The sequence below is a fragment of the Periplaneta americana genome, chromosome 4 (assembly GCF_040183065.1).
Source record: "Periplaneta americana isolate PAMFEO1 chromosome 4, P.americana_PAMFEO1_priV1, whole genome shotgun sequence".
NCBI lineage: Eukaryota > Metazoa > Arthropoda > Insecta > Blattodea > Blattidae > Periplaneta > Periplaneta americana.
In genome coordinates, this window is record NC_091120.1 from 176,348,795 (window position 1) to 176,375,047 (window position 26,253).

A 26,253-nucleotide genomic window follows, 5' to 3' on the forward strand; every position below is an offset into this window, starting at 1 on the left:
CAGGGACCGATGTCTATAGTCTCGCTTACATTTTTGCTGAAGAACTTGTCAATATTCTCTGACTGGCTGACAAGCAAGCATTCTGATGGGAGCAGATAAAAAAGTTGTATTTTTTCACCATGTTAATAACGTCAAAAGAAGTGCTTATACAAATTTTGGCCACTTGACCGCAATTACGAGGGCCGTAAAAAAAAAGTTCGCCAGGGGTCGTTAACAGAAAGAAAACACAATTTAATTCAAAAAATTTATTGGCACAGACACAGCAATTGTTGAGCTATTTTTTTCAACACATTCCACACCGGAATGAGACATCTGTCATGTCATGGGATCGGTAGAGAGGTGCAGGCGGCTGTCCAACGCTGGTTTCGATCTCAGGAAGCTGACTTCTACGACACAATGATACAAAAATTGATCCCATGGTATGACAAATGTCTCAATTCCAGTGGGAGATACGTTGACAATTAGCGCAACAATTGCTGTATCTGTTTCAATAAATATTTCCATGTAATTGTGTTTTTTTCTGTAAACGGCCCCAGGGAAAATCACTTTCTGGATGGCCTGGTAATTACGGTCGAGTGGCCAAAATTTGTATAAGCACTTCTTTTGACATTATTAATATGGCGGAAGAAAAAAAAATAACTTTTTTATCTGCTCCCATCAGAATGTTTGCTTGTGAGACAACACTTCCTATCCCGGAAACCAACTGGAAAAGATCTGTTACTTTGATCTTTCAGGATTTTGTTTCATTAACATGTTCATAAGGTCCCGCGTCGTGGCCTAAGACATCCTGCCTAGGACTCGCGTTACGGAATTCGCGCTGGTTCAAGTCCTCATGGGGGAAGAAATTATCTCATGAAATTTGAGCCAGTGTATGGGATCGGTGCCCACCCAGCATCGTGATGCACTTCGGAAACTACGGTAGGTAGCGAAATCCGGTTAAGAAATCCTGCTGTAACGGCTGGGGGGATCATCGGGCTAATCACACGATACCGCCATTTGGTTGGATGATCGTCCACCTCTGCTTCGAATGTGGACGTGAGGCCAGCAGCCGGCTGGTTGATCATGGTCCTTCATGGGCTATCGTGCCTCGGATTATTATTATGTGTTCATAAGCGTTTCAATTTATTTCTGTGTTGTTTTAAGGAAAATTCACTAAAAGAGGAAAAAAACAAAAAATAAAGTTGTTGAAAAATTTCAAACAATCATAATTATGCACTTAGACACTATATTTATGTGTCCAGTGCATATAACCTAATTGTTTTACAAAAAATTGTTATGAATTTACTTAAAAATAATGGTGGCCATCTATCCCTATTTCCTATTGCCGTCTCACCCATATATGTTGGGTGAGATGGCCAGTGGCCTATTATATTTCAAACGTATTTTTTTATTACATCAGTGAATTCTATGCGCCCTGAGGCACTGTAGTGGAGAAATATAACCTAGAAGGAACGTATTTGATTTGTTTCGTATTTCTTTTCCAATCGGTTACCCTGTTCTAAGTGATTTAAAAAACTATGGCCATCTAACCCGGAATTACCCTAGTATTCCATATTCTGTACTTCCATTTTTACGAAGGAAATAATATGTTAGATTTTGAGGAAATTTCTTTTTTCAAACATTTCGTAACATCTTACGAACATTGAAGACCGGTGTACCATTCACAGGAACATTCAGCAATAAACAGGACTATATTTTATGTTCAGTATTCAAAACATGTACGTTCCAAAACGGAAAAAAAAACCAACGTTGTATTCCATATTTGTAACACTTACTAAAATAATAATAATAATAATAATAATAATAATAATAATAATAATAATAATAATAATAATAATAATAATACGGAGAGAGAAAAAGACCTTTGGGGAGGCCGAGACGTAGATGAGAGGATAATATAGAAATGTATTTGAGGGACGTGGGATCTGATTATAGAGACTGGATTAATCTTGCTCAGGATAGGACCGATGATGGCTTGCTTATGTGAGGGCGGCAATGAACCTCCGGGTTCCTTAAAACCATAATAATAATAATAATAATAATAATAATAATAAAAACAATAACAATAATAATAATAATAATAATCTACCAAAATGCGCGCTGGTTCGAGTCCTCACGGGGAAAGAAATGTTTTATGAAATTTCGGCCAGTGTATGGAACCCGTGCCCACCCAGCATCGCGATGTAGTTGGGGAGCTACGGTAGGAAGCGAAATCCGGTTACGTAAACCAGCTATAGCGGTTAGGGAATCATCGTGCTAACCACACGATACCTCCATTCTAGTTGGATTATCGTCCACCTCTGCTTCGGCATGTGAATGTGAGGCCAGCACTGTCTGGTGAGTCTGGGCCCTTAAAGGACTGTAGCGCCACGGATTATTTTTCTTTACAGTATATATCCTGAATAATTTCGAGGGAAAAATTGTTCCGGAGCCGGGTATCGAACCCGGGACCTTTGGTTTAACGTACCAACGCTCTACCACTGAGCTACTCGGGAACTCTAACCGACACCGATCCAATTTTTCCCTCTAAATCCACAGACCTCAAAGTGGGCTGACAACCGTCAAGCAACCAACTTTGAGTGCACACTAACTCCGTGTGACTTAAATTGTGGCTTTCTGTTAACGAACAGTGACGTGTATTATGCAAATCAAGATTTCAGGTATAACTCCCTGTAAAGTTGATTGAATAATTTCGAGGGAAAAATTGTTCCGGAGCCGGGTATCGAACCCGGGACCTTTGGTTTAACGTACCAACGCTCTACCACTGAGCTACTCGGGAACTCTAACCCACACCGATCCAATTTTTTTTTAACGTACCAACGCTCTACCACTGAGCTACTCGGGAACTCTAACCGACACCGATCCAATTTTTCCCTCTATATCCACAGACCTCAAAGTGGGCTGACAACCGTCAAGCAACCAACTTCGAGTGCACACTAACTCCGTGTGACTTAAATTGTGGCTTTCTGTTAACGAACAGTGACGTGTATTATGCAAATCAAGATTTCAGGTATAACTCCCTGTAAAATTCAAATCAACTTTACAGGGAGTTATACCTGAAATCTTGATTTGCAGTATATATCCTACCCAAGGACAGAATCTCTAGTAGGTCATGGATCTATTTTAACAGTAATAGTAGTAACAGTATTCTGTTTCTGTGGTAACAAGTGACATAAATATAAACAAACAGGCCATGAAATGTACAACAATAGTTATTTACGTTACAAGACCGTTATGTAGAGCTTATCATGCGAGCGTGTTCAGTTCTTATAACAGTCGTGTATTGTACAACGTTTTATGATATTTTGAATTGTATATCTAAAGAGAAAATAAATTAATAATATTATTGTACAGTAGAACTTGGTTATAACGACATTCAAGGGACCTTGAAAATTATGTTGTTATAAACGAGTGTCGTAGTAACCGAGATTCATATTATCGGTCTAGTGAGGTGGAAAATGAAAAATAATAAACATAATTAGGCTTATTTTAGATTTATGTATTCACTTTTAAGCATACCATAAACACAATAAAACACATGTACAATTATAAATACAGTATTCTGCATTAAAACAGTTTGTTCATTACTCACCAAACTTATTTACTGAGGAGTGTAGTAATCAGTCATTTTACTCTGTTGTCTCCTACTTGCCCAATATACGCTTTCTAAATTAAATTCTATGTTTATTATTTCAGTTGCAATTTCACTGCTCCTTCTCCTAGCTTGATACTCCCTTCTCTAGCTTCATAGAAATGTTCACAATTCTAATGGCTTTTAAAGTGTTACTCACTTTTTTTAGTGGCCATACTGCGTTAAAATGTGTGCACTTATGAAAACTTCCTGTCGAAACTGACCGCATGCAGGTACCATTAATACCGCATGAATTCGGGCGGATTACAATGGGATGAGGAATCTGCCTGCATTCCAGAGGTCTATGATGGAAGGCAACTGTAATGAATTTTCCACATTTCAGCAAAATATTTCTTAAAATACTTTGGTCCTTAGAAAATTGTATTCCAAACTGAGATTGAAAATGACGTTATATGCGAGGTAGACGCATATGCGTTTGTCGTATTAAGCAAGGTAGGAAAGCATATGTCTTATGGGGAATTAGTTGGAACCACAGAATATTTGACGTTATAGGCGAGGTGTCGCACAAAACGAGGTCGCTATAACCAAGTTTTACTGTATTTTGCATGTTGTTGGAACAGAAATTACTGAGAATTTATATATAAAATAACCATTGAGAAACGTCTTAATCAGTTACTATGATAGGGAAAACGTCATAATCAGTTACTACTGTAGAAAAATAAAACAAACGTGTTTACTACAAATGTTTTGTCTGAGATTAATTTCTGGAAATGGATTGCATTGAAATTCCTAACGAAATATTGGCAGAAGCAGAACAAGCAACCCAAAGGGCTATACCAGAGAAATAGCGAGATCGATATTATAAGGAGCTGTCACTACTTAATGAATGGCGAATAAAGAAGGCAGTGAGTGAGATGTTAAATGAAACGGTTGTGTAGCCCGTTAAGTGTAAAATAAAAAGTGCTAGCCTGTTAAGTCGTACTTTACGTACATAGATGCACTTCTCTTAAACAATCTTTATTATTCAAAATATCATAAAATAACTTTTTTGTACACCAGCATTATAAACATTCTTTATCTTTAGTCCTAATCGTCTACATTATGCCACATTATTGTACCAGTGTCGTAAAATATTGCTACGTCAACTAAAACGTCATGAGTGTCACTTCTATTAGGACGGCATAATTTGTGCCATAAAGTTAACATTATGAAACGATTTACCATGCAATAATATGCAATACATAGCTATTGTCATAGCAACTCCTTTCTGTATAAGCCATAATTACCAAACTACCCACCATTAAAAATCGGATAGGTCTATGTTATTTCTTTATTAATTGTTTTATAATGCTATTATACAAAAAAATTACGTATAAAACAGTGACCCGTACCATGAAGTATATCTATATATATAATTTGAACTGGTAATGAAAATTACGGGAAAACGGCTGAACGGATTTTAATAAATGACTCCTTATTTTGAAGCTTGGTACCTAAAGTTTTTCAGAAAAATATTAGTTTTCTGTGAAATGTCAATTTTCCTACATCATTTCCCTATTTTCCAAAATCAATCTGTCGTCAGTTTTGAGAAATAATGGCTTTTAGAATAAAACAAAACACACACTACAATAAACAATATTACACGAAGGCCATGACCTGCAGGATTGCTGACATATTTAGAGTTCAGATGGCGTATAAAAAATAATTTACAGGTCTGATTCTCTGGTCTGTAGTTTTCCGAGTACAGCTGTGTATTGGATATTAAGAACTACAAAACTTAAGAATGTTTAATGAGATTATTACCATTAAAAATGAAATATTATTATAGTTAATACAATTATGTGAGTATACCTATTTGCCACTAATTACACACATTAATGCTATATTGATGATATGAAAGTGAAACCTTTTGAGGTTTTATGTAGGCCTAAATAGACGCAGAGAAAGAATATTTTAAATTAGATTTCCATTTCTATAATTTACTGAATAACAGCTATATATAATGTTACTAAAAACTATAAAACCTACGTAAGGTAACAATATTGTTATTAAAAATGAAATATTTTTATAGTTATTAGTCAAGTGATGTAGGTCTTTCTCATATATTTAATGGCAGTGTGATGTACATATTTATACTGTATGTGTGATTCTCTAATTTTCCTAGGTAGTAATGATTCATGTTTCCTATTTTAGCTGCGTCTTGAAACTAAATCAAAATTAATTTCATATTTCTTTGGTTTAATCGAACCTGAACTTTTCTTAGCTCTCACCTATAATCCGCAATGACTTGAAATAGCTAATGCATTACTCTCACATGAAAAATTCTCTGATCGTCTTAACATTGTTACTTGCGTTTTCGCATTGAAACTCAAGAACTGAAGATGGATAGGTTCAAGGAAATGTATTTGGCATAAAAAGCATTCAGAGGGAGTATGTTTCACTATTATGGAAGCAAAACTTCCAAAATGTCTGGTATTCTTCATTGGAAATAAATGTGAAAAATTTTTGTTGAACTTCTAATGAACTTAGTTGCAGCATTTGCTGCACAAGCCACTAGTAACATTATAAACTTGTTTCATAATATACGCTACAACGGTATTCAAAAAAGGCCTAAACTGTTTAGGAAAGTCCTACATTTTGTTATGATAGTAAATAAACGACATTTTCAGACTTTGAAATATACTTCAGAGATATATTATACGTAGAACTTTTCACGAAAAAAAAAGAAAGAAAAAAGAAAAGAAAAAGAATTTGACTTTCACTACATATGGGTCTACTACATCAAATAATAGAATTTAGATATATTTATTCTATTTTAATTATGCATATTGTAATTTCACGTTTATAGTGCACCTTAGTGAATTTTTTAAAAATATTTTCATGCATATTTCTGTTCGCTTATGCATACATATCTGGGCTCTAGTTACAATTGAATTCGACTGTACCTGCTGTCTTGTAATGATGTATCACATCGACAAGTTTATAGGTTAGGAGCACATGATTCATTACCGCGTTGTCTGATTCACCAGAGACATTTTTTAATATAATTTATTGCACAGAACTTTGAACCTCCTTGTCAGTATTCAGTCTGCTCTTTACTCAATTTCCTTTTACGTATAAGCCAATAAGGCGATTATGTAATTGATTGTCATCATGAATCCCTACTACTACAGATCTATACTGTTTTGAGCTCACAATTCTGCATTCTGATGATAGGTGGCAGTAGGGAGCAGGAGCGTATATGTAGTGCCCTCTAACGACATCTGGGAGAACTTGTTTAGATCGGCAGCGATGTCTTGTTCATATGAACTCATATCTCATTCTGTACATTTACTGAACTTGTTGTTCATTATTTTCGTTGCTACGTAATTTGAAAATTTCAACGTACAAGGTGAGCCATATGTTATCGTACCCAACGAACTGCTAGCACATGTTTCCTAAAGTGAAAAAGCCGGTCTCATTCGACTAAACACTTTCTTTTTAATATATTATTATAATGCAAGAAAATTCCTTTTGATACGTTATGGTTGCAGATTTGAATTCTGCTTTCGTAGAATCCCAGATCACATATAGATTGCTCAGTCCTATGTTAAAAACGGTTGCACTTTGAAGAGAACCTCCAGAATCGCCATCCATCCGCCGTAAACGAACACGAGATGGAAGTACAGTCGCTAATGCAATTCAAATGGGAGTTATGACGTGACTCCTTATATAACACCTAGATGGCAGCATAGTAAACCTGACAAAAGTTGTTACTGTCAAAGCCTATAACGCAGAGCAATCTGGATATATATGATCTAGGGTAGAATGTAGAAACATTTCTAAATGTAAAGCTTTTTAAAATTGAGTAAATACTTTCAGAAACTACAGTCTTCACATACAGTATGTCATTATTAGAACTTAATAATATTTGGAATATCACCTGATGACATTTAGCTCGTTATGATAACAATAAGAACAAAATGAACAAACGGTTGGTAATGGTGACTGATGAGATAAACATCGCGCCAATATAATGAAGAGTTTTTAAGTTGCGCAGAATCTTGAATCTAACCCCTGATCACATATATAACAGATAGCTCAGCCTTATAAGCTTTGACGGCAAAACTTTGATCAATTTCATTATGCTGCCATCTATAGTCGTGTCGCTGTTATTTCCGGTGTGACTCCTCCTCTTTGCTTACGTCTTAGGAAGTGAAAGCTCTATAAAGTCTAAGTAGGTAATATCGTTCGCCATTTTTGTTCTTTCGTTGCCGAGCTACCATACGAGGAATCTATTTGCCACACACTACACTCATTATTATTCGCCGATGACCAGGTGATATTTGCGGGGGATGAAGATGATATGATACATATAGTAATTAAACTAATGGAAGAATAAAGAAAATGGGGACTAAACAAAAATCTACAGAAAACAGAATATATGTGTTTAGGAAAAGATGTGGGTGACCTCATACTTGAAACAGGAAATATTAAAAAATGTGAATCCTTTAAATATCTTGGATCAATAATCACAAATATAGGTACATGTGAGAGAGACATTCAAAATAAAATTGCTTTGGCAAAAAATGCTACCAAGACTTTGCATGGAATAATCTGGAATAAAAATATAACAAAAGAAACTAAAATTAAAATCTACAAGAGTATAATACAGAATATTTTATCATATGGAAGTGAAACTTGGTCCATGACAGAACTAAAAAAAAAAAACAAAATTAAAACAGTTGAATTCGACTATCTTAGGAGAAGTCTTCACAAAACAAGACAGGATAAAATTAGAAATGAACTCCTTTGGAAAGAAATGAACGTCACCACATCTGTTGTTAAGAGAATAGGAAATCAAACTCTGAAATGGTATGGACATGTACAAAGAATGGGCAACGAAAGATGGCCAAAAACATATATATCAATGGTCACCCCCAGGAAAAAATAAACGTGGTAGACCAAAATTGAAATGGAAAACCCATGTCACAGCAATAATGGACGACAGGAATTTGGAAGAAGGAGATTGGAACGATAGATAGATATGGAAACTGAAGACGGCGAACCTATAAGTGGGAAAAAGCCGAAGAAGAAGAAGAAGAAGAAGAAGAAGAAGAAGAAGAAGAAGAAGAAGAAGAAGAAGAAGAAGAAGAAGAAGTTCGTTGTTTAAAAAATACATTAGAATTTTAACAAATAGTTATTCATTAATTCATTATAGAAATTGCCGTAACGTAAGCCCAGTTATGAAACTCTTAATATGTTTCCGTCATTGAAAAAACTTTCCCCAGGTATTTCATACTTAATCGAAATTTAACGAAAATTTCATTCCCTGCCGGATGTCGATGGACTGGTGCGGGCGTAGTATAGATATGTCAGAAACTAAATGGCGGATTGTGGTGAAAAAAGGACGGGGGAATAGCGCACATGGAATCGGTTTCCCCCATATCTTGTATAACTCATACAATAAAATTCTTCTGATCAGAATTAGGTTTTGGGGTAGTCAATGTCAAGTTCCAGGACACGGTTGAATACCCAAAAGCCTAATTCTGATCACAATCACTGTGAAAGCCTAAAAACTCGTAACATTCTTCTTGTTTAAAATGTCTGTGCAATACTTCCGCACCTTCGGTTTTACTAATTTATTCTACAGTTGATTTTGTATTTAGAGACTCTTTTCCAAAAATGATGAAAAAGTACGAGAATCCCATTTTCTTTCATCGCTTATTCTGAACTTAAACATATTCGAATATTTTTTTTATTACAACTAATGTGACAGAGGATTGAAAGGATACAGTATCTGGAATTGTGTGAAACGCTTATGTTCCCGGTTGGGTGTTATTGTGATATTTAGATTTTTAAGGAATTGGTTCTGAGGGTCTCGGGTGTAAAACATGGTAACTGACATTTTGATAAAAAATGAGATATATACGGTCTTACTAATAAACAGTGTATAGTTTTTATACGAGACTTATGCAGAGTTGGGACAGAAAATGTTACTAATAAACCATGCATAAGCTATGGACGTTTAAACAGTCTGTAACTATACAATGGGAAATGCTTTGCAGTAGTTACATACACGAAAACCCTTGTTTAAGCGTTGTAAATAGAGAAAAAATGGCCGCCCCTTTAACAGCTGTTCGTAACGACTGTCATTTTTTTTTTTATGATGGTTGCCTTGTAACCACAGAAGAACAAACCAAAGAGCACAGAATAATTAGAATAATATTACTGTAGCTTGTACTTTTTGACCAAAATATAGTGTGGTAATCGATCAGAACCAGTTGTACTATCGATACTTAACACGGCACACTAGAGCGCTCTACCGGATGCAATAGAGAACCTCAGATATTCTATTACCTTTCTGAATGAAGTAATGACGAAACTATGACGTAGCTGTGTAACAGTTTTACTGTTATACACTAGGTATGTAGTGATTATTAGTAAGGAATTTACACACGACTTATAAACGAGCTACCCATTGTATAAGTATAAGACAGTTGAACGTCTGTATAGAGAGTTTTTATTAGTAAGACCGATAGCATATAATGATATCTTTCATTCTGCGTCTAATGCAGTAGTTAGTTTTCCAACATCTCAACAGATGACAGAAGTATGCAGATTTTACTTTCCTGGTAACTATACAAACTGTTGCATGTATAAATGTTTACCTACCTAATAACTTGAAAACACTAAAACGTCATTTACCATGTTTCACGCCCGAGCCTGTAATTTTACAAGGATTGTGAATATGATTAGGTGTGAAATAAATTTAATGCAATTTATGTGTTATATATTAATGATTATCAGGCAGCGGATTTTTGGTCCCGATACTGTACGTCAGTTGCAGGGAAGTCATTGAACTCACTGCTGCACTTCCTCCTTATGCCTTGTGTCTTGTCTCTGTGTAGGGACTGAAAATCCGCTGGCTGATTATTACTGTATTTTTTTTTTCTTTTCTTTATTGAATATATACCATATAACGTACCTGTACATGTATTTACAATGAAATTACTGTATTTAATCTTAATTATCCATTGTTAATTGGCGTTAGAATAATGTGATGTAACTCATTGCCATTGCTAAACAACTGACGTCAGATGTTGACATTTTCGTGACATTTTAATTTGATACTCGTGCATAAACGTTTTATGTTCAAAGTAACGTATATTACTATGACGTCAGAAGGACGTATTAAGTAAATAATGATAAACACACATGACATTACGGGAATATTTCTCAGAAATGAATTTTAAAAAAGTAATACAGTAGAGTTCCGATTATCCGGACTATACGTGTCGAGGGCAATCCGGATAAGCAAACATACGGATAATATGGAGAATGAGAGCGCTATGTGCTTTTTAATCCTGTAATCTTAAAGGGACAGAGGCCGGAATCATTAATGTTAAAGACGCTACTTGTACAGCAGTGGCAAAAAAAAATGGCCGACCCTTGTAGCTGATACAAAAGAATCCTGTGCTGTGTATTGTGTCAAACTGTGGTAATTTCAATATGGGTATTGACGCCAGAGGTATGTACTGCTATTTAATGTAAAAATACGCAGTTATCTTTGCCGAATAGAGGTAGAAATGTAATATTGATGCCAGATGAAAATAAAACTCTCAAAGTTTTTTCGTCTGTAAGTTGAGGCAATGAAGGAAACAAAAGATGGTAAGAATCGAACAAATGCAATAAATTTCATTGTTACAATTATTTACACAAGATGGATGTGTTTTGTGACTAGCAAAATTTGAATCTGTAACTCTGAAATCAGCTACAAGGGTCGGTCCGGTTTTTTTTGCCATACGTCATAATAAACGACTTTTTATTCATAATACACTGCAGTATGTAAATGATTTAAAAAACTTTGTTGTTCAGTACTGTATATACGAACACTACTGTAATTACAAAAAGCGATCCGGATGGGCAGGGCATAGTTGCGCCCCACGGTCAGATAAGATGCAGGAGATAAAAAAGGGTCCCTGTTTTGTGGGCATAGTTGCATCAGGTATAGAAAAGGGCATGGCATAGTTGCGCCCCGATGAAATAGGTAGAGAAAAAGACACTACGGAAACTCGAGCCTCGTCATCAACCAACCTTATTGATTTCTTATTCGATTTAATATTCATTACCGATACCGTTAAAATGAACACCATGAAGTTGGCAGTACTTTATTAACTGTTTTTCTATTGTTTATCCAGTGATTATCGATAGCATACCGTTAAAATGAACACCATGAAGTTGGCAGTACTTTATTAACTGTTTTTCTATTGTTTATCCAGTGATTATCGATAGCATACCGTTAAAATGAACACCATGAAGTTGGCAGTACTTTATTAACTGTTTTTCTATTGTTTATCCAGTGATTATCGATAGCATACCGTTAAAATGAACACCATGAAGTTGGCAGTACTTTATTAACTGTTTTTCTATTGTTTATCCAGTGATTATCGATAGCATACCGTTAAAATGAACACCATGAAGTTGGCAGTACTTTATTAACTGACATATTCAAATGAGTGAGTCGTTTGAATATGGGGCCTTAGCAGTCTTTGACATTTTGTTAGTGATTTTCACACAGTCTGTGGCGTATAGTGAGGTTAATTTAAAATGAATGTTAAGTTTAGTGAAAAGGGTAAAGAGTTAATAATTCACAATGGTTCTAAGTTTCAATTTTCGAAATCCTGTACCGCAGGGTTAAGATATCAATGTACAAACAAATAATGCAGTTCATTTATTGTGTGTGATCGGTAAGAAAGTGTTATTTTAAATAGCAAAATTGATCATATGCTAGGCCTACCTGATTTCAATGCAGCTATCACTGTAATATTTTTAGGTAATTTATTTATTTTATGACAGTCACTTTCGTGTGTACTATGCCCATCGGGGCGCAACTATGCTATGTCCATTCTGCTACCTGATTTCTTCGGGGCGCAACTATGCCATGTCCCTCCTGCTACCTGATTTCTTCGGGGCGCAATTATGCCATACCGATCCGGATAACATGGGAGGCCGGATAATCGGGACTCATGTATATCTATTGACTTTCGGTTTAATTAAATGTGTAAGTCGAGAGATTTTATTGCCGGAAACTAACGCTCTGAATCAGGCTATTATTTGTCCATTTCACTTTACGAACTGCGCCGTATTAAACTGAGCCTGTTTTCAGGCGGACATCCATTATTTTGACATGTAATGTACTATGCATGCTGCAGATATTGAACGCTTACTTCCGTATTACTTTTCATAGCAATGAGCATACTATCAAGAATTACATCAATTTATTATTTTCGTTTGGCTGTTATTATAGTACCAATAACAACAATAATAGTGAATTACTGATCATAATAAAAATTCTTGGATTGTAATTTCCATTTAGATATAAAATGTACATAAGTAAATATTTTGTACTTTTGCAGTATTATTCTATCTCGTCCTTGTCTGTCTCCATTTCGTCACACTTGAGTCATCTGTCAGTATTTGCTCATGAGACTCAAAACGTGCTCATACACAAGCTGAGGACTGTCGATGGCCCACAAGTAGTCGAGGTGGTTGAAGGCAGGCAGAGCGACTTTGTGCATGGCGATACAGTTAGGCAACTTGCTGTGCAGCTCTTCGACGTCCTGCAACAAAGAATATTGCAGTAGAACAAGGGCTCCAACCTATTTCAATGAAGTACCACTGTTTTTAATTTAGGACATTATACCGTCTATGTATCATTCAACTAATTAATTCTGGTAAAACATGATATCTGTCACTATTGACTCGTAGTACCCCAGATCACATATAACAGATTGCTCAGTCTTATAGGTTTTGACGGCAACAACTTTTATCAGTTTGACTATGCTGCCATCTAGCTACTGCATAAGTCTCATTTGAATTGTACGGAGCAACTGTACTTCCATCTAGCGGTCGTTTCCAACCGACGGCGGCGATCCTGATGGTAGTTCCCTTCCACATGTCACCGTAGGTTCGTTCCAACAACAGTCAGGAATCGTCCTTAACTATCGTGAGCATGCGCAGTACAGAAAAAGCGTTCCAACACAATCCGAACCAGTCCTGAACCGGAAACATGTACTGCAGTCTGGCGTTCCAACAAGCTTTTGGCACGGGTTCGGAACGGTCAGAAGTAGTCCGTGGATTGAGGCATGTACGGAAGAGTACGCGAGACGCGCATGCGCATAAGCTCACCAGCGTCTCCTGGATACTGAAGAAAGACATGATCGACTGTTCACATCAATGAGGTTAAAGATGAAAAGTGACAGTACAGACGAATAATAAAACTAGAGATTTAATTTAAATTTTCGCCAAAAAGAAAGGGAATGGAAATTATTTGGGTATTGAAATAGTTAATTACAATTTCAACATGCAGCTTTGATTAAAGGTATAATAAAGTACATAAATTCATAATTAAAAAAGAACTAATTTTTAGATGAGAATTCCCCAGTACACGACACAGAATTAGCGGAATTCTTGCCTTCCATATTTTTTGTCATCTTTTTATCAGGGGCGGCCCGTCCCTATGTGTTACAGTGCTACAGCACAGTGATAATTTTTGCTCAAATAATGCATTTGTAATACCATAGTATCTGATCTGTCATTTAACAATTTCCCGTGGTTATATTCATGACGCATTATCGAGTGTATAGTCTTCGCTCTTCGCTCTTTGGTGCCTCAGGGGGTTCGTTGTGCTATTCTGAAGTTCATATGAGAATGTAAACATTTATACGCATGTGCGAAGCTGAAATCACTGCTCTGATTGGTTATTTTTACGCGGGAAAGTGCTGTAGTCAGCTTCAGCACAACACAGCTTGGAGATTGCAAAAGTAAAGCGTAACGAAAGAATGCTTGTTTGTGGAAGAACTCGGAACTATTTACAATGTATTTGGAATTCAAATATCAGACTGCTGCTGCCATCTACCTGTAGGGCTACGAGGTATCTCCTGAATCAGCTAGCAAGCGACGGAAAATGGAATCCCAGAAAATTGAAGCCAAGGAAGTATGTGACTGTATAATTCAGGAAGCTACTCACCATTTCCAGTCTGTAAGCTAGGCTACCTAGACGCAACAAAATTGTTAAACAGCAAAATTTTTTAGAATTTTTCGTATAATTTTCGCGAACGCGAACTTGAAGTTGCTGTCAACAGCTATACTATACTGAAAAAAAAGAGTGTTAAAGACACAACTTGGAGTTCTATACGGAAAACCCGACTTCCAAAATATAGAGGTCTGTTCAATTGTTACAATACATAGTCTCCAACAATTTACAGGATCCATTCCGTGAAGTACCGAAGTTGTTAAATATTTTGGTTACAACACCAATGGCCACTGCTGAGCCAGAAAGATGTTTTTCTTGCTTGAAACGCATAAAAACGGTTTTTAAGGAACACTATGTCCCAGGATCGTCTCATTGCTCTTGCAATACTGTCAATAGAAAAAAAATATGATGTCCAAGATGGAGGGGTTTACACCAGGGTAATTGACAAGTTCTACAGTAGGAAGGAACGTCGTATGGACTTCATACTAGGCGAGTCTCAAATTAAGATAAATACATATAAGTGTATACAGTAGGTCGATATAGAGATGGTAGCACACTCATTATTTTGACCACCAGCCGCTACTGCTTTTTATAGAAAATGATCGAAATTCTTTTTTCTACAACTAGAATTAGTTGCGAAACGATAATAATTAAGTATCCCATTCTTAGGAAAGATGATCACAGTTACAGCATCTCTGGATTTAGTACATAACGATCCGCGAAAGCGTTCCAACAGCGTCCAGTCAGTTTCAATCCCATAGCAGAAGCTTAACTAGCGCATGCGCATAAGATGGTACAGGAACCGTACACGAATTCGTCCATGAACCGCTTGTTGGAACGAACCTCATTTTTAACATTGAGCTAGCCAACCTGTTATATAATATGTGATCAGGGGTAGCACTCGATGATCTGTCACTATTCACTCGTAGAAGTCGACGGCGTCTCGTCATTGTTGATTTGTAGAGGTCGGTGACGTCACATCACTTGGCTATTAGTAGTCGGTGATATCTGTCATTCAGCGTATTCCGAATCTCACCGGACCGGTGGACATCAATGACGTCACGCTGCAGCGAAATAGGAACAAAACTGCTGGAAGGTTTAATGGTTATCATGGCGGCTGTACAAGTTGTTGTATGTGCTATGCTAGCAAGATTTTGCGAAATTTTCATAATATCATCTCGTTCAAAGAAAAGAGAGCATAAACAATTTATCTCTTGAACCAGTAGTAATAACTGGTTCGTTGACATGTTCGCTCATCAGCCATTAGCATATTGTTTTTACGTTGTGCTCATTACAAACAATACAGCAGAACACACCGCCATGACACAACAGTGCACGATGTCATTCGTCTGCTAATTCCCGCCCTATACAAGAACCAATCAGATTCACTGATGGCGGTTGATGGATTACTACCACTACCTCTGCGAGCTGATGGAACGATGCGACCAGTGTTGCCAATATAGCTGTTTTCCGCTAGATCTGGCGTTTTTCTGTGTTAGTTTAGCGGGTAAAATTGATTAAATTTGTATTGGTGATATAGGGAATTAGCGGGCATTTGTAACACTCACAGTGGCAAAATAATTTCATTCTACATTGACAGTATAGCAATTTAGCGGTCTCTTAGCGGCTTTTTAAAAATCGAGTTGGCAACACTGGGTGCGACACCAGGGGAGCGTGAGTGACATCGTTGAAATTTGGAACACCGTGATGCCATCAGATTCATCGCGTTGAGATTCGGAATACGCTCATTGTTGGCTTGTAGTAGTCGATGGCACCTCGTCACTGTTGGCTCGTATAGGTCGGTGACGTCACGTCACTGTTGGCTATTAGTAGTTGGTGATGTCTGTCATTGTTGGCTTGTAATAGTCGATGGCGCCTCGTCACTGTTGGCTCGTATAGGTCGGTGACGTCACGTCACTGTTGGCTATTAGTAGTCGGTGATGTCTGTCATTGTTGGCTTGTAGTAGTCGATGGCGCCTCGTCACTGTTGGCTCGTATAGGTCGGTGACGTCACGTCACTGTTGGCTATTAGTAGTCGGTGATGTCTGTCATTGTTGGCTTGTAGTAGTCGATGGCGCCTCGTCACTGTTGGCTCGTATAGGTCGGTGACGTCACGTCACTGTTGGCTATTAGTAGTCGGTGATGTCTGTCATTGTTGGCTTGTAGTAGTCGATGGCGCCTCGTCACTGTTGGCTCGTATAGGCCGGTGACGTCACGTCACTGTTGGCTATTAGTAGTCGGTGATGTCTGTCATTGTTGGCTTGTAGTAGTCGATGGCGCCTCGTCACTGTTGGCTCGTATAGGCCGGTGACGTCACGTCACTGTTGGCTATTAGTAGTCGGTGATGTCTGTCATTGTTGGCTTGTAGTAGTCGATGGCGCCTCGTCACTGTTGGCTCGTATAGGCCGGTGACGTCACGTCACTGTTGGCTATTAGTAGTCGGTGATGTCTGTCATTGTTGGCTTGTAGTAGTCGATGGCGCCTCGTCACTGTTGGCTCGTATAGGTCGGTGACGTCACGTCACTGTTGGCTATTAGTAGTCGGTGATGTCTGTCATTGTTGGCTTGTAGTAGTTGATGGCGCCTCGTCACTGTTGGCTCGTAGAGGTCGGTGACGTCAAGTCACTGTTGGCTATTAGTAGTCGGTGATGTCTGTCATTGTTGGCTTGTAGTAGTTGATGGCGCCTCGTCACTGTTGGCTCGTAGAGGTCGGTGACGTCACGTCACTGTTGGCTATTAGTAGTCGGTGATGTCTGTCATTGTTGGCTTGTAGTAGTCGATGGCGCCTCGTCACTGTTGGCTCGTATAGGTCGGTGACGTCACGTCACTGTTGGCTATTAGTAGTCGGTGATGTCTGTCATTGTTGGCTTGTAGTAGTTGATGGCGCCTCGTCACTGTTGGCTCGTAGAGGTCGGTGACGTCAAGTCACTGTTGGCTATTAGTAGTCGGTGATGTCTGTCATTGTTGGCTTGTAGTAGTTGATGGCGCCTCGTCACTGTTGGCTCGTAGAGGTCGGTGACGTCACGTCACGTCACTTGACTATTAGCAGTCAGTGATGTCTGTCATTGTTGGCTCGTAGAAGTCGATGGCGTCTCGACACTGTTGCCTTGTATTAGTCGATGGCGTCTCGTCATTGTTGCCTTGTAGTGGTCGATGGCGTCTCGTCATTGTTGCATTGTAGTGGTCGATGGCGTCTCGTCATTGTTGCCTTGTAGTGGTCGATGGCATCTCGACACTGTTGCCTTGCCTTGTATTAGTCGATGGCGTCTCGTCATTGTTGCCTTGTAGTGGTCGATGGCGTCTCGTCATTGTTGCATTGTAGTGGTCGATGACGTCTCGTCATTGTTGCATTGTAGTGGTCGATGGCGTCTCGTCATTGTTGCATTGTAGTGGTCGATGGCGTCTCGTCATTATTGCATTGTAGTGGTCGATGGCGTCTCGTCATTGTTGCATTGTAGTGGTCGATGACGTCTCGTCATTGTTGCATTGTAATGGTCGATGGCGTCTCGTCACTGTTGCCTTGTCTCGTCATTGTTGCCTTGTCTCGTCACTGTTCGCTCGCATTGGTCGATTATTTCCCTTCACTGTTGACTCGTAGTGTCAAAGCCTCCTTCAGTTACAAGCCGGAGCATGGGTAGGTTTGGCAACGCTGAATGGAGGCGAAATAAAGGCATGACGTTTGACGTTTTAGTGTTTTGATTTCGTTGTCACATGTACATTTTCGACATTAATTGATACAAAACTAAGTGAATATGATCAAGATTCAGTGTATTGATGTACGTAATTTATTACGGAATCCGAAATGGTATTTTATTTGAATTTCAGAATACCGCCTAAGTACTTGCATACAGCCACTTATAACTTCAAAAAAATTAAAACCATACGTGTTTTCAATTGATGGTACTAGGAAAAATAAATACTTAAAAAAATGTAATTTCTACCAAAAATAAATAAAATAACGACGTACTTTCGCAATACCCTATTCAAATAAATTAACCATTATGTGGCTATTAAATTGACAATGTTTTGTCAGTTTATGTTGTTTCACTTCTGACGTGAAAGGTCTAGAATATCATATAGACCTACATTTTAATTCCATGTGATCTGTCGTGCGTTTCAATAAATATTTCCGATACCCTGGAAGCCAGTTTTAGTTTGAACCTCGCCAGTCATCATAACAATAATGTTATCCTGCATTTTTTTAAATATAATTTTAAATAGGCCAAGGCCAAGTATAAAGATCTATGAAAAAAATGAAGAAAAATACCTTCAACATACGTACCAATACACATCATTATCTATTAAGTATGTGCCAATTAGCGTAAACTTAGTGAACTTTAAATCCTGTAAATACGAAGTGAAAAGAAACGTGTTTATAACTAATTTATTACAAAAGGAATAATATTAATAAATAAACCTTGAAAACCAACAAAGTGAGTGCATGCATCTACAAATTATAGATAGTTCTGACGTATAGCAGGCATTCCGAATCTTTAAAACTGCAACTTATTTTATGGGATCACAAAACAGCTGTTTACAATGAACTTGAAAATCAACGGCGTAACTTCATTGATATAGCAGGCGAGACCCAACAATTTGGCTAGAATTCTGATACATCACAAACCACAAATAAGACTATAAAAATGTAGTTAATACAATATTTAATATTTACTTTGTCTTCACTAACCGTAAAAATTTCCAAAGACTGCAACCATTTTTTTTTTTTCATTTATTGTCTTGTTTTTATCGCCAACACGCACATAGTTTATAATACATCAAGAATGAACGTTTGGTACGACCGCGAACATAATTCCATTGACACACACTTATATTGTAACATTAATTTACATTGAAAATCGGCATTAGCACAAACACGTGTACTGTATGGTCGGCATCCGGCTGACAGTTAATTACAGTGTTGCCGACGTATGGCTCCGACTTGTAACTGAAGAAGGCTCTGGTAGTGGTCATGACGTCTCGTGATTTTTGGTTCGCTGTGGCCGTTGCGGAACGAATCCTTCACATATGGTAGCGGCGTTACGTATGAATCAGCCGCCATGAGTGCGGTTAGGAGTCTAGCCTTGGCTGGTTCACTCTGTATGACCTTGGTGTGTTTAAGGGCCGAATTCATAGTCAACACTTATCGTAAGGAAACACTTAAGCATTTGCTTATAATAATTTCCAATTCATAAATCCCACTAAAGTGAACACTTATTCAAATAAGGTAGCTTGTCAGCTTACTCAAGTGTTTCTTCATATGCATTGTAATCAGCTGATTCAGTATACAATAGATGATGATTATGATTTAATTTAATTTATTGAGTTCTGTAATTGAAATGAAAATGAGTTTCGGCAAGCAAAAGATATATCAGAGATATGGAAAACCCTTTAGAGATGTATAATGATCAACAATTTAAGAGGAGATACCGTTTCGACAAGAACACTGTTGTGAATATTCTGGTGTCTCTCATTTCAATTCACAATACAACCATGAGGCTTACCGATTTCGCCACTGCTGAAAGTACTGGTTGCTTTGAGATTTTATAATACAGCAGCATTTCAGGTAGATTTAAGCGGCATTTTTTTTCGAAAAGTATTCACGTCCCAACAAAGTGTCATTTGCGTTTTTGTTTGTTCTACCCAAGGAAAAAGCTGCTAAAATTTGCGTAATTATATCACTTCTACTTTGTTTAGGATATAAATAACTGAAAAATAAATTTAAATGATTTACTTACAGGAATATTTCCGGAGTTTGCATTAAACTCAACTGCAATTTAATTCCATGTCAATTCCTTCTTTGGAGAGAATAATTATCAATTTTTTTTTTTTTACTTTCGACGATATCTCCATATTTCATAACTAGTTATCTTAGCTCACTTCTTTCTTTTCTGTAAAATGCTTTCTGGACCTCTTGTATAATTTTTAGCGCTGTAATATTACTTCTTTATTTGTGTATGACAATAATGCCGATTTAACAATTTGAAGGCGCTGGAAAACAATTGAATGTAGGAAAGCGCTCACGTCTAGCCATGTTGCCATATTTCTTTCGATGTCAAGGGAATGCTCAGGGCATATGAATGAGTAGCGTCTCTGCAATACGATCTGAAATAAGTGCTAAGGAAACGCTCATTACTTAAGTGTTTCCTCATTTTATAAGTGACGACTATGAATTCGACCCTAAATGTACCATTCAGATGTCTTTGATTCAGACTGTGAATTGTAGGCCTACGGGTACACGGATTTAATTGAGCTATCTTCCCTTTTAAGCCTGCCACGAAAAGGAATGCATATTTTGAGATAATACTCACCACGACAGCTGCCAGCCAGTCGTTGTCGCTGTAGTGCAGAGCCACGGGGGCCGTCACCTTGCTCAGATCGTAGTCCGGAGGAGTGCCCCATCCGTACTTCAAGAGGTTCTGGAAGAACCCGTAGTCGTACTGCCTGAACTTGGCTGCAACAGTGAGCTCTGTTAGTCGCTCAACTACTTCAATTTAAGTAATGTAAAACAATATTCAATGTGTCAATCATATGACTTATTACTACTATTAGTCGCTCAACTACTTCAATTTAAGTAATGTAAAACAATATTCAATGTGTCAATCACATGACTTATTACTGTTTGTAGTTTATTAACACTTGTTAACACATGTTAATGTAAAAGAACATGGTCATAGGAAGAAAAATATAGAAGACAAACGTGCGAATTCTAAATGAGGCAGTAGAGCAAGTGGACAGCTACAAATACTTGGGGTGTACTATAAGCAGTAACATGAGCTGCTGCCAGGAAGTCAAAAGGAGAATAGCAATGGCAAAGGAAGCTTTTAATAGAAAAAGGAGCATCTTCTGCGGACCTCTGGAAAAAGAAGTAGTGAAATGCTTTGTATGGAGTGTGGCATTGTATGGGGCAGAAACATGGACATTACGACGAAGTGAAGAGAAGCGAATAGAAGCGTTTGAAATGTAGATATTGAGAAGAATGGAGCGTGTGAAGTGGACAGACAGGATAAGAAATGAAGCTGCGTTGGAAAGAGTGGTTGAAGAAAGAATGGTGCTGAAACTGATCAGGAAGAGGAAAAGGAATTGGTTGGGTCACTGGCTGAGAAGAAACTGCCTTCTGAAGGATGTACTGGAAGGAATGGTGAACGGGAGAAGAGTTCGGGGTAGAAAAAGATATGAAATGATAGAAAACATTAAGACATATGGATCATATGAGGAAACAAAGAGGAAGGCAGAAAATAGGAAAGACTGGAGAAAAGTGGGTTTGCAGTGAAAGACCTGCCCTTGGGCAGAACATGAATGAATGAATAAACCTGTTCTCCCTTTTTTGGCATCATCAGATACATTTATGTTTTGCAATATCTAATTGTGTGAATTACATTGTTAAGTTTGTGTTCTTTCATTCAATAGTAATTCATAAATATTTTAACTCATGAGCTTTATGTACCTACATGCACCTTAAAGTTAAAAAAAAGTACTCATATTCTTATTCGTCTTGTTTATACATATTTTTATTCCTGAGTTTCCTGAGAGCCGTCAGATATCCATAAAAATAAAATATGGCTTTATCTATCAAGCAGCAGTTGCTACGTACCGACTGCTCATTATGTTTCAAGTGTCCTGTCTCTTACTTCCGAATTAACTGCCACTAACTACTGGGTGTTCATTTCAAAGTGTGTCATGACGTCACTGTTGATGAGTCAGCGATTTGAAGCGAGTTTCAGCTTTTGTGTCAGAGAAGTTGCCTATTAATCAAGGCGTTCAATCTGAACTTGAGAACGTGTACGGTATAACTTGAACGTCGTAGCAACAGATGGCGGTCTGTACGGTCTGTGTGCTACCATAACCTCTTTCTGTGTTTTGCGCGGGCAAGTCATACGCAGGGTATTTGTTATCATCGGTTGCGTACGGAAACCTTCCACAACACAAATCAAATGCTCCGTGTCCATGTTGACCGTCGAAATTAATGTCAATAAATACATAAGTAATCGTCTTAACTCTCTCCACATATCCCGACAGTAAGAAAAAAAACTCACTGCAGTACATGTTTCGAAACAGTTCACATTCCTGCCACTACCGGCGTTACCGTACGTATCAGTAAGTACTCTTCTGAATGAACGCCATACTTGCTAGGCAACTTCTCTAGCACATAAGTAATTCACCTCTGCGGAAATGTAGGAAGATTGAATTCTCTAGGCTCATCGACTAGCCACATGACGGCATACAGCGAGCCATGACACACTTTACTGAACACGCAGTATAATACGATTATTTATCAGACAGTTTCAGCCTCTGTTAAGCCTTGCTGTAGCGAAAGAGTACCTGATTGAACACCCTGTCCGTAGTGAACCAGTTCCTTAGTGGATGCCCCTGCCGGAGTATGACCCAGGATTACTGGCAGCATAGTCTGCAACAGAAACATGATACAGAGTGATGTTATAGTAAAATAATTTGAAATGCAAAGCTCCTTCAATATTAAACCGTGTAGGCCTATTTTTCACCCTGATTGAGAGCCGTAGAACCCAATGTCACGGACAATAACGTTTAAAATAGACTATTATTACGATATTTATGCAATAGTTTCATAGAAATAAATGAATTTTGAATAAACTTATTTTTATAATAAAATATTTTTTTTCAACACAATCACAGGAACAGTATTAGGCCTACATATTAACATACTAGTTCAAAGATTATCTTATAAAGAACTGCCAGTGTAAAAATCAATTTCTTTACATACTTTGTTTTTAAGACGTATGCATTCATACTCGTAATTTATTTAAAAAGACAAACTTTTTTCTGCGCACGTATATAAAAGAAATAACTTCGCACCTGAAAGTTAAAAATTTTCAGCAAACAATAAAATTTAAAGAATATAGGAAAAAATGGTATGAACATGTTTGTAGAATGAACACGAAAATGCTTTTGAAAACTTTAAACTACATCCCCACAGGAAGCTAAATAAAGTTCTTAATACGGGGAAAATTTTCAGTAAAACTTATAATCATAAGCTATCAGTGCAATTATAAGAGTTAGCAAAATCAGTAAACTAATAATATTGGTTAAGGAGAAAATTTCCAAGAATAAAACTTAGTAAAATAAATAATATCTAAGGTAAGAAAATTGATTAATAAGGGTAACATTTTTAGAAAACATTTATTATTATAAAACATAGCAAAATCAATATCTAATATAAGAAAATTGCTTAATAAGGGGAAGAGTTTTCAGAAAATTTATAATCAAGTCACTGCAATTATAAAATTTAACAAAATCAATATCTGAGCAAAGAAAGTTGCTTAATAATGGAAGAATTTTCAGGAAAATTTATAATTATACCGGTATAATTTTAAAACTTAGTAAAATCAATATCTAATAAAATAAAATTGCTTAATAATGGACGAATTTTCAGGACAGCTTCTAATTATACCGATATAATTTTAAAACTTGGCAAAATCAATATCTAATATAAGAAAATTGCTTAATAATGGAAGAATTTTCAGGACAATTCATAATTATACCGGTATAATTTTAAAACTTAGCAAAACCAATATCTAATATAAGAAAATTGCTTAATAAGGGGAAGACTTTTAAGAAAATTTGTAATTATACCGGTATAATTTTAAAACTTAGCAAAATCAATATCTAATATAAGAAAATTGCTTAATAAGGGGAAGACTTTTAAGAAAATTTGTAATAATACCGGTATAATTTTAAAACTTAGCAAAACCAATATCTAATATAAGAAAATTACTTAATAAGGGGAAGATTTTTAAGAAAATTTGTAATAATACCGGTATAATTTTAAAACTTAGCAAAATCAATATCTAATATAAGAAAATTGCTTAATAAGGGGAAGACTTTTAAGAAAATTTGTAATAATACCGGTATAATTTTAAAACTTAGCAAAATCAATATCCAATATAAGAAAATTGCTTAATAAGGGGAAGACTTTTAAGAAAATTTGTAATAATACCGGTATAATTTTAAAACTTAGCAAAATCAATATCTAATATAAGAAAATTGCTTAATAAGGGGAAGACTTTTAAGAAAATTTGTAATAATACCGGTATAATTTTAAAACTTAGCAAATCAATATCTAATATAAGAAAATTGCTTAATAAGGGGAACACTTTTAAGAAAATTTGTAATAATACCGGTATAATTTTAAAACTTAGCAAAATCAATATCTAATATAAGAAAATTGCTTAATAAGGGGAAGACTTTTAAGAAAATTTGTAATAATGCCGGTATAATTTTAAAACTTAGCAAAATCAATATCTAATATAAGAAAATTGCTTAATAATAGAAGAATTTTCAGGACAATTTATAATTTTACCGGTATAATTTTAAAACTTGGCAAAATCAATATCTAATATAAGAAAATTGCTTAATAGTGGAAGAATTTTCAGGACAATTTGTAATTATACCGGTATAATTTTAAAACTTAGCAAAATCAATATCTAATATAAGAAAATTGCTTAATAAGGGGAAGACTTTTAAGAAAAATTTATAATTATGTCAATGCAATTATAAAACTTAACAAAATCAATATCTGAGCAAAGAAAATTGCTAAATAATGGAAGAATTTTTAGGAAAATCTACAACTATACCGGTATAATTTTAAAACTTAGCAAAATCAATATCTAAGCTAAGACAATTGCCTAGTAAGGGCACATTTTTCAGGAAAGTTTATAAATTATATCAGTAAAATTGGGGACATGGATGGACTAACGATTGAAGTAAGAAAATGAGATTTTGAGAAAATCTCGGTCAAAGTTTTAGAAACGGTAGCAAACGGTATTTTTTTATATTACAATGAGCTTAGGCCTATACATAGCAATTGTGTATTCATCCGCTACTGTTTCTGAAAGTTTGACTGCAATTTTTTCAAAATCTTATTTGCTTACTTAGGTTAGTCCACAAGTGTCTTCAAAACTATAAAACTTAGCAAAATCAATAAACTGACAAAATTTAATACTGGAAAATATTTCAGGAAAGTTTATAATTATATTATTACAATTATTATTTAAAAATAGCAAAATCAGTATATATGCTAAGAAAATTGTTTAATATAGTGGAATTTACTCACTCTGTTGAGTTGAGCGGAGTCGTAGCCCCCGATGAGGAACAGCACGTTGCTGCAGATCTCCTGCGTGATTGCTGCGTCGTTGCAGAACACTTGGCCGATCAAAGTCAGCAACTCTGTCTGAGGCATGAATTCATATATGCCCATCAAGTTCAGCAGCCACTGCAACAAATGAAGTTCACAATATTATATTACAGCTATTTCTGTCTAATAAGGCTATCCATATCCCTGTGGTACTTTATGCGTAAGTCTCCTACAACCTGAGAACTAGACAACACACTCACTCACTCACTCACTCACTCACTCTCTTCTTTCTCACTCTCACTCTCACGCTCACGCTCACACTCACACTCACATTCACTCACATACACACACACACACACACACACACACACACACTAATCTTCAACACTTACAAGGAGAGGACATGCTCTGTATATCACCGAATGGAATAAGATTGTGTGAGATGAAAGTACAAGACGTACTGTTTAAAGTCATACCTGGTATGGGTGGCCAATGACCCCTCGTTTTGGAAATATTGGCTATTGTTTGTGACATACTT

The 26,253-nt window shown here is 36.6% G+C and overlaps 2 protein-coding genes across 2 annotated transcripts in view; both read right to left on the reverse strand.

Annotated features, from left to right (window-relative positions):
• Nucleotides 1-6,738, reverse strand: part of LOC138698460 (lipase 3-like) — a 68,270-nt gene extending 61,532 nt beyond the window's left edge. Inside the window, exon 1 of the mRNA XM_069824403.1 lies at nucleotides 6,538-6,738. The gene's annotated coding sequence lies outside the window, so the exon portion shown is untranslated. The remainder of the gene's footprint in view (nucleotides 1-6,537) is intronic.
• A 3,614-nt stretch (nucleotides 6,739-10,352) lies between these two features.
• Nucleotides 10,353-26,253, reverse strand: part of LOC138698461 (lipase 3-like) — a 31,622-nt gene continuing 15,721 nt past the window's right edge. Inside the window, exons 5-8 of the mRNA XM_069824404.1 lie at nucleotides 25,695-25,853; nucleotides 22,928-23,012; nucleotides 20,917-21,059; nucleotides 10,353-13,194 (exon numbers count right to left, since the gene is read on the reverse strand). Of these exons, the coding sequence (XP_069680505.1) occupies nucleotides 13,045-13,194; nucleotides 20,917-21,059; nucleotides 22,928-23,012; nucleotides 25,695-25,853 (537 nt within the window). The 3' untranslated portion in view covers nucleotides 10,353-13,044. The remainder of the gene's footprint in view (nucleotides 13,195-20,916; nucleotides 21,060-22,927; nucleotides 23,013-25,694; nucleotides 25,854-26,253) is intronic.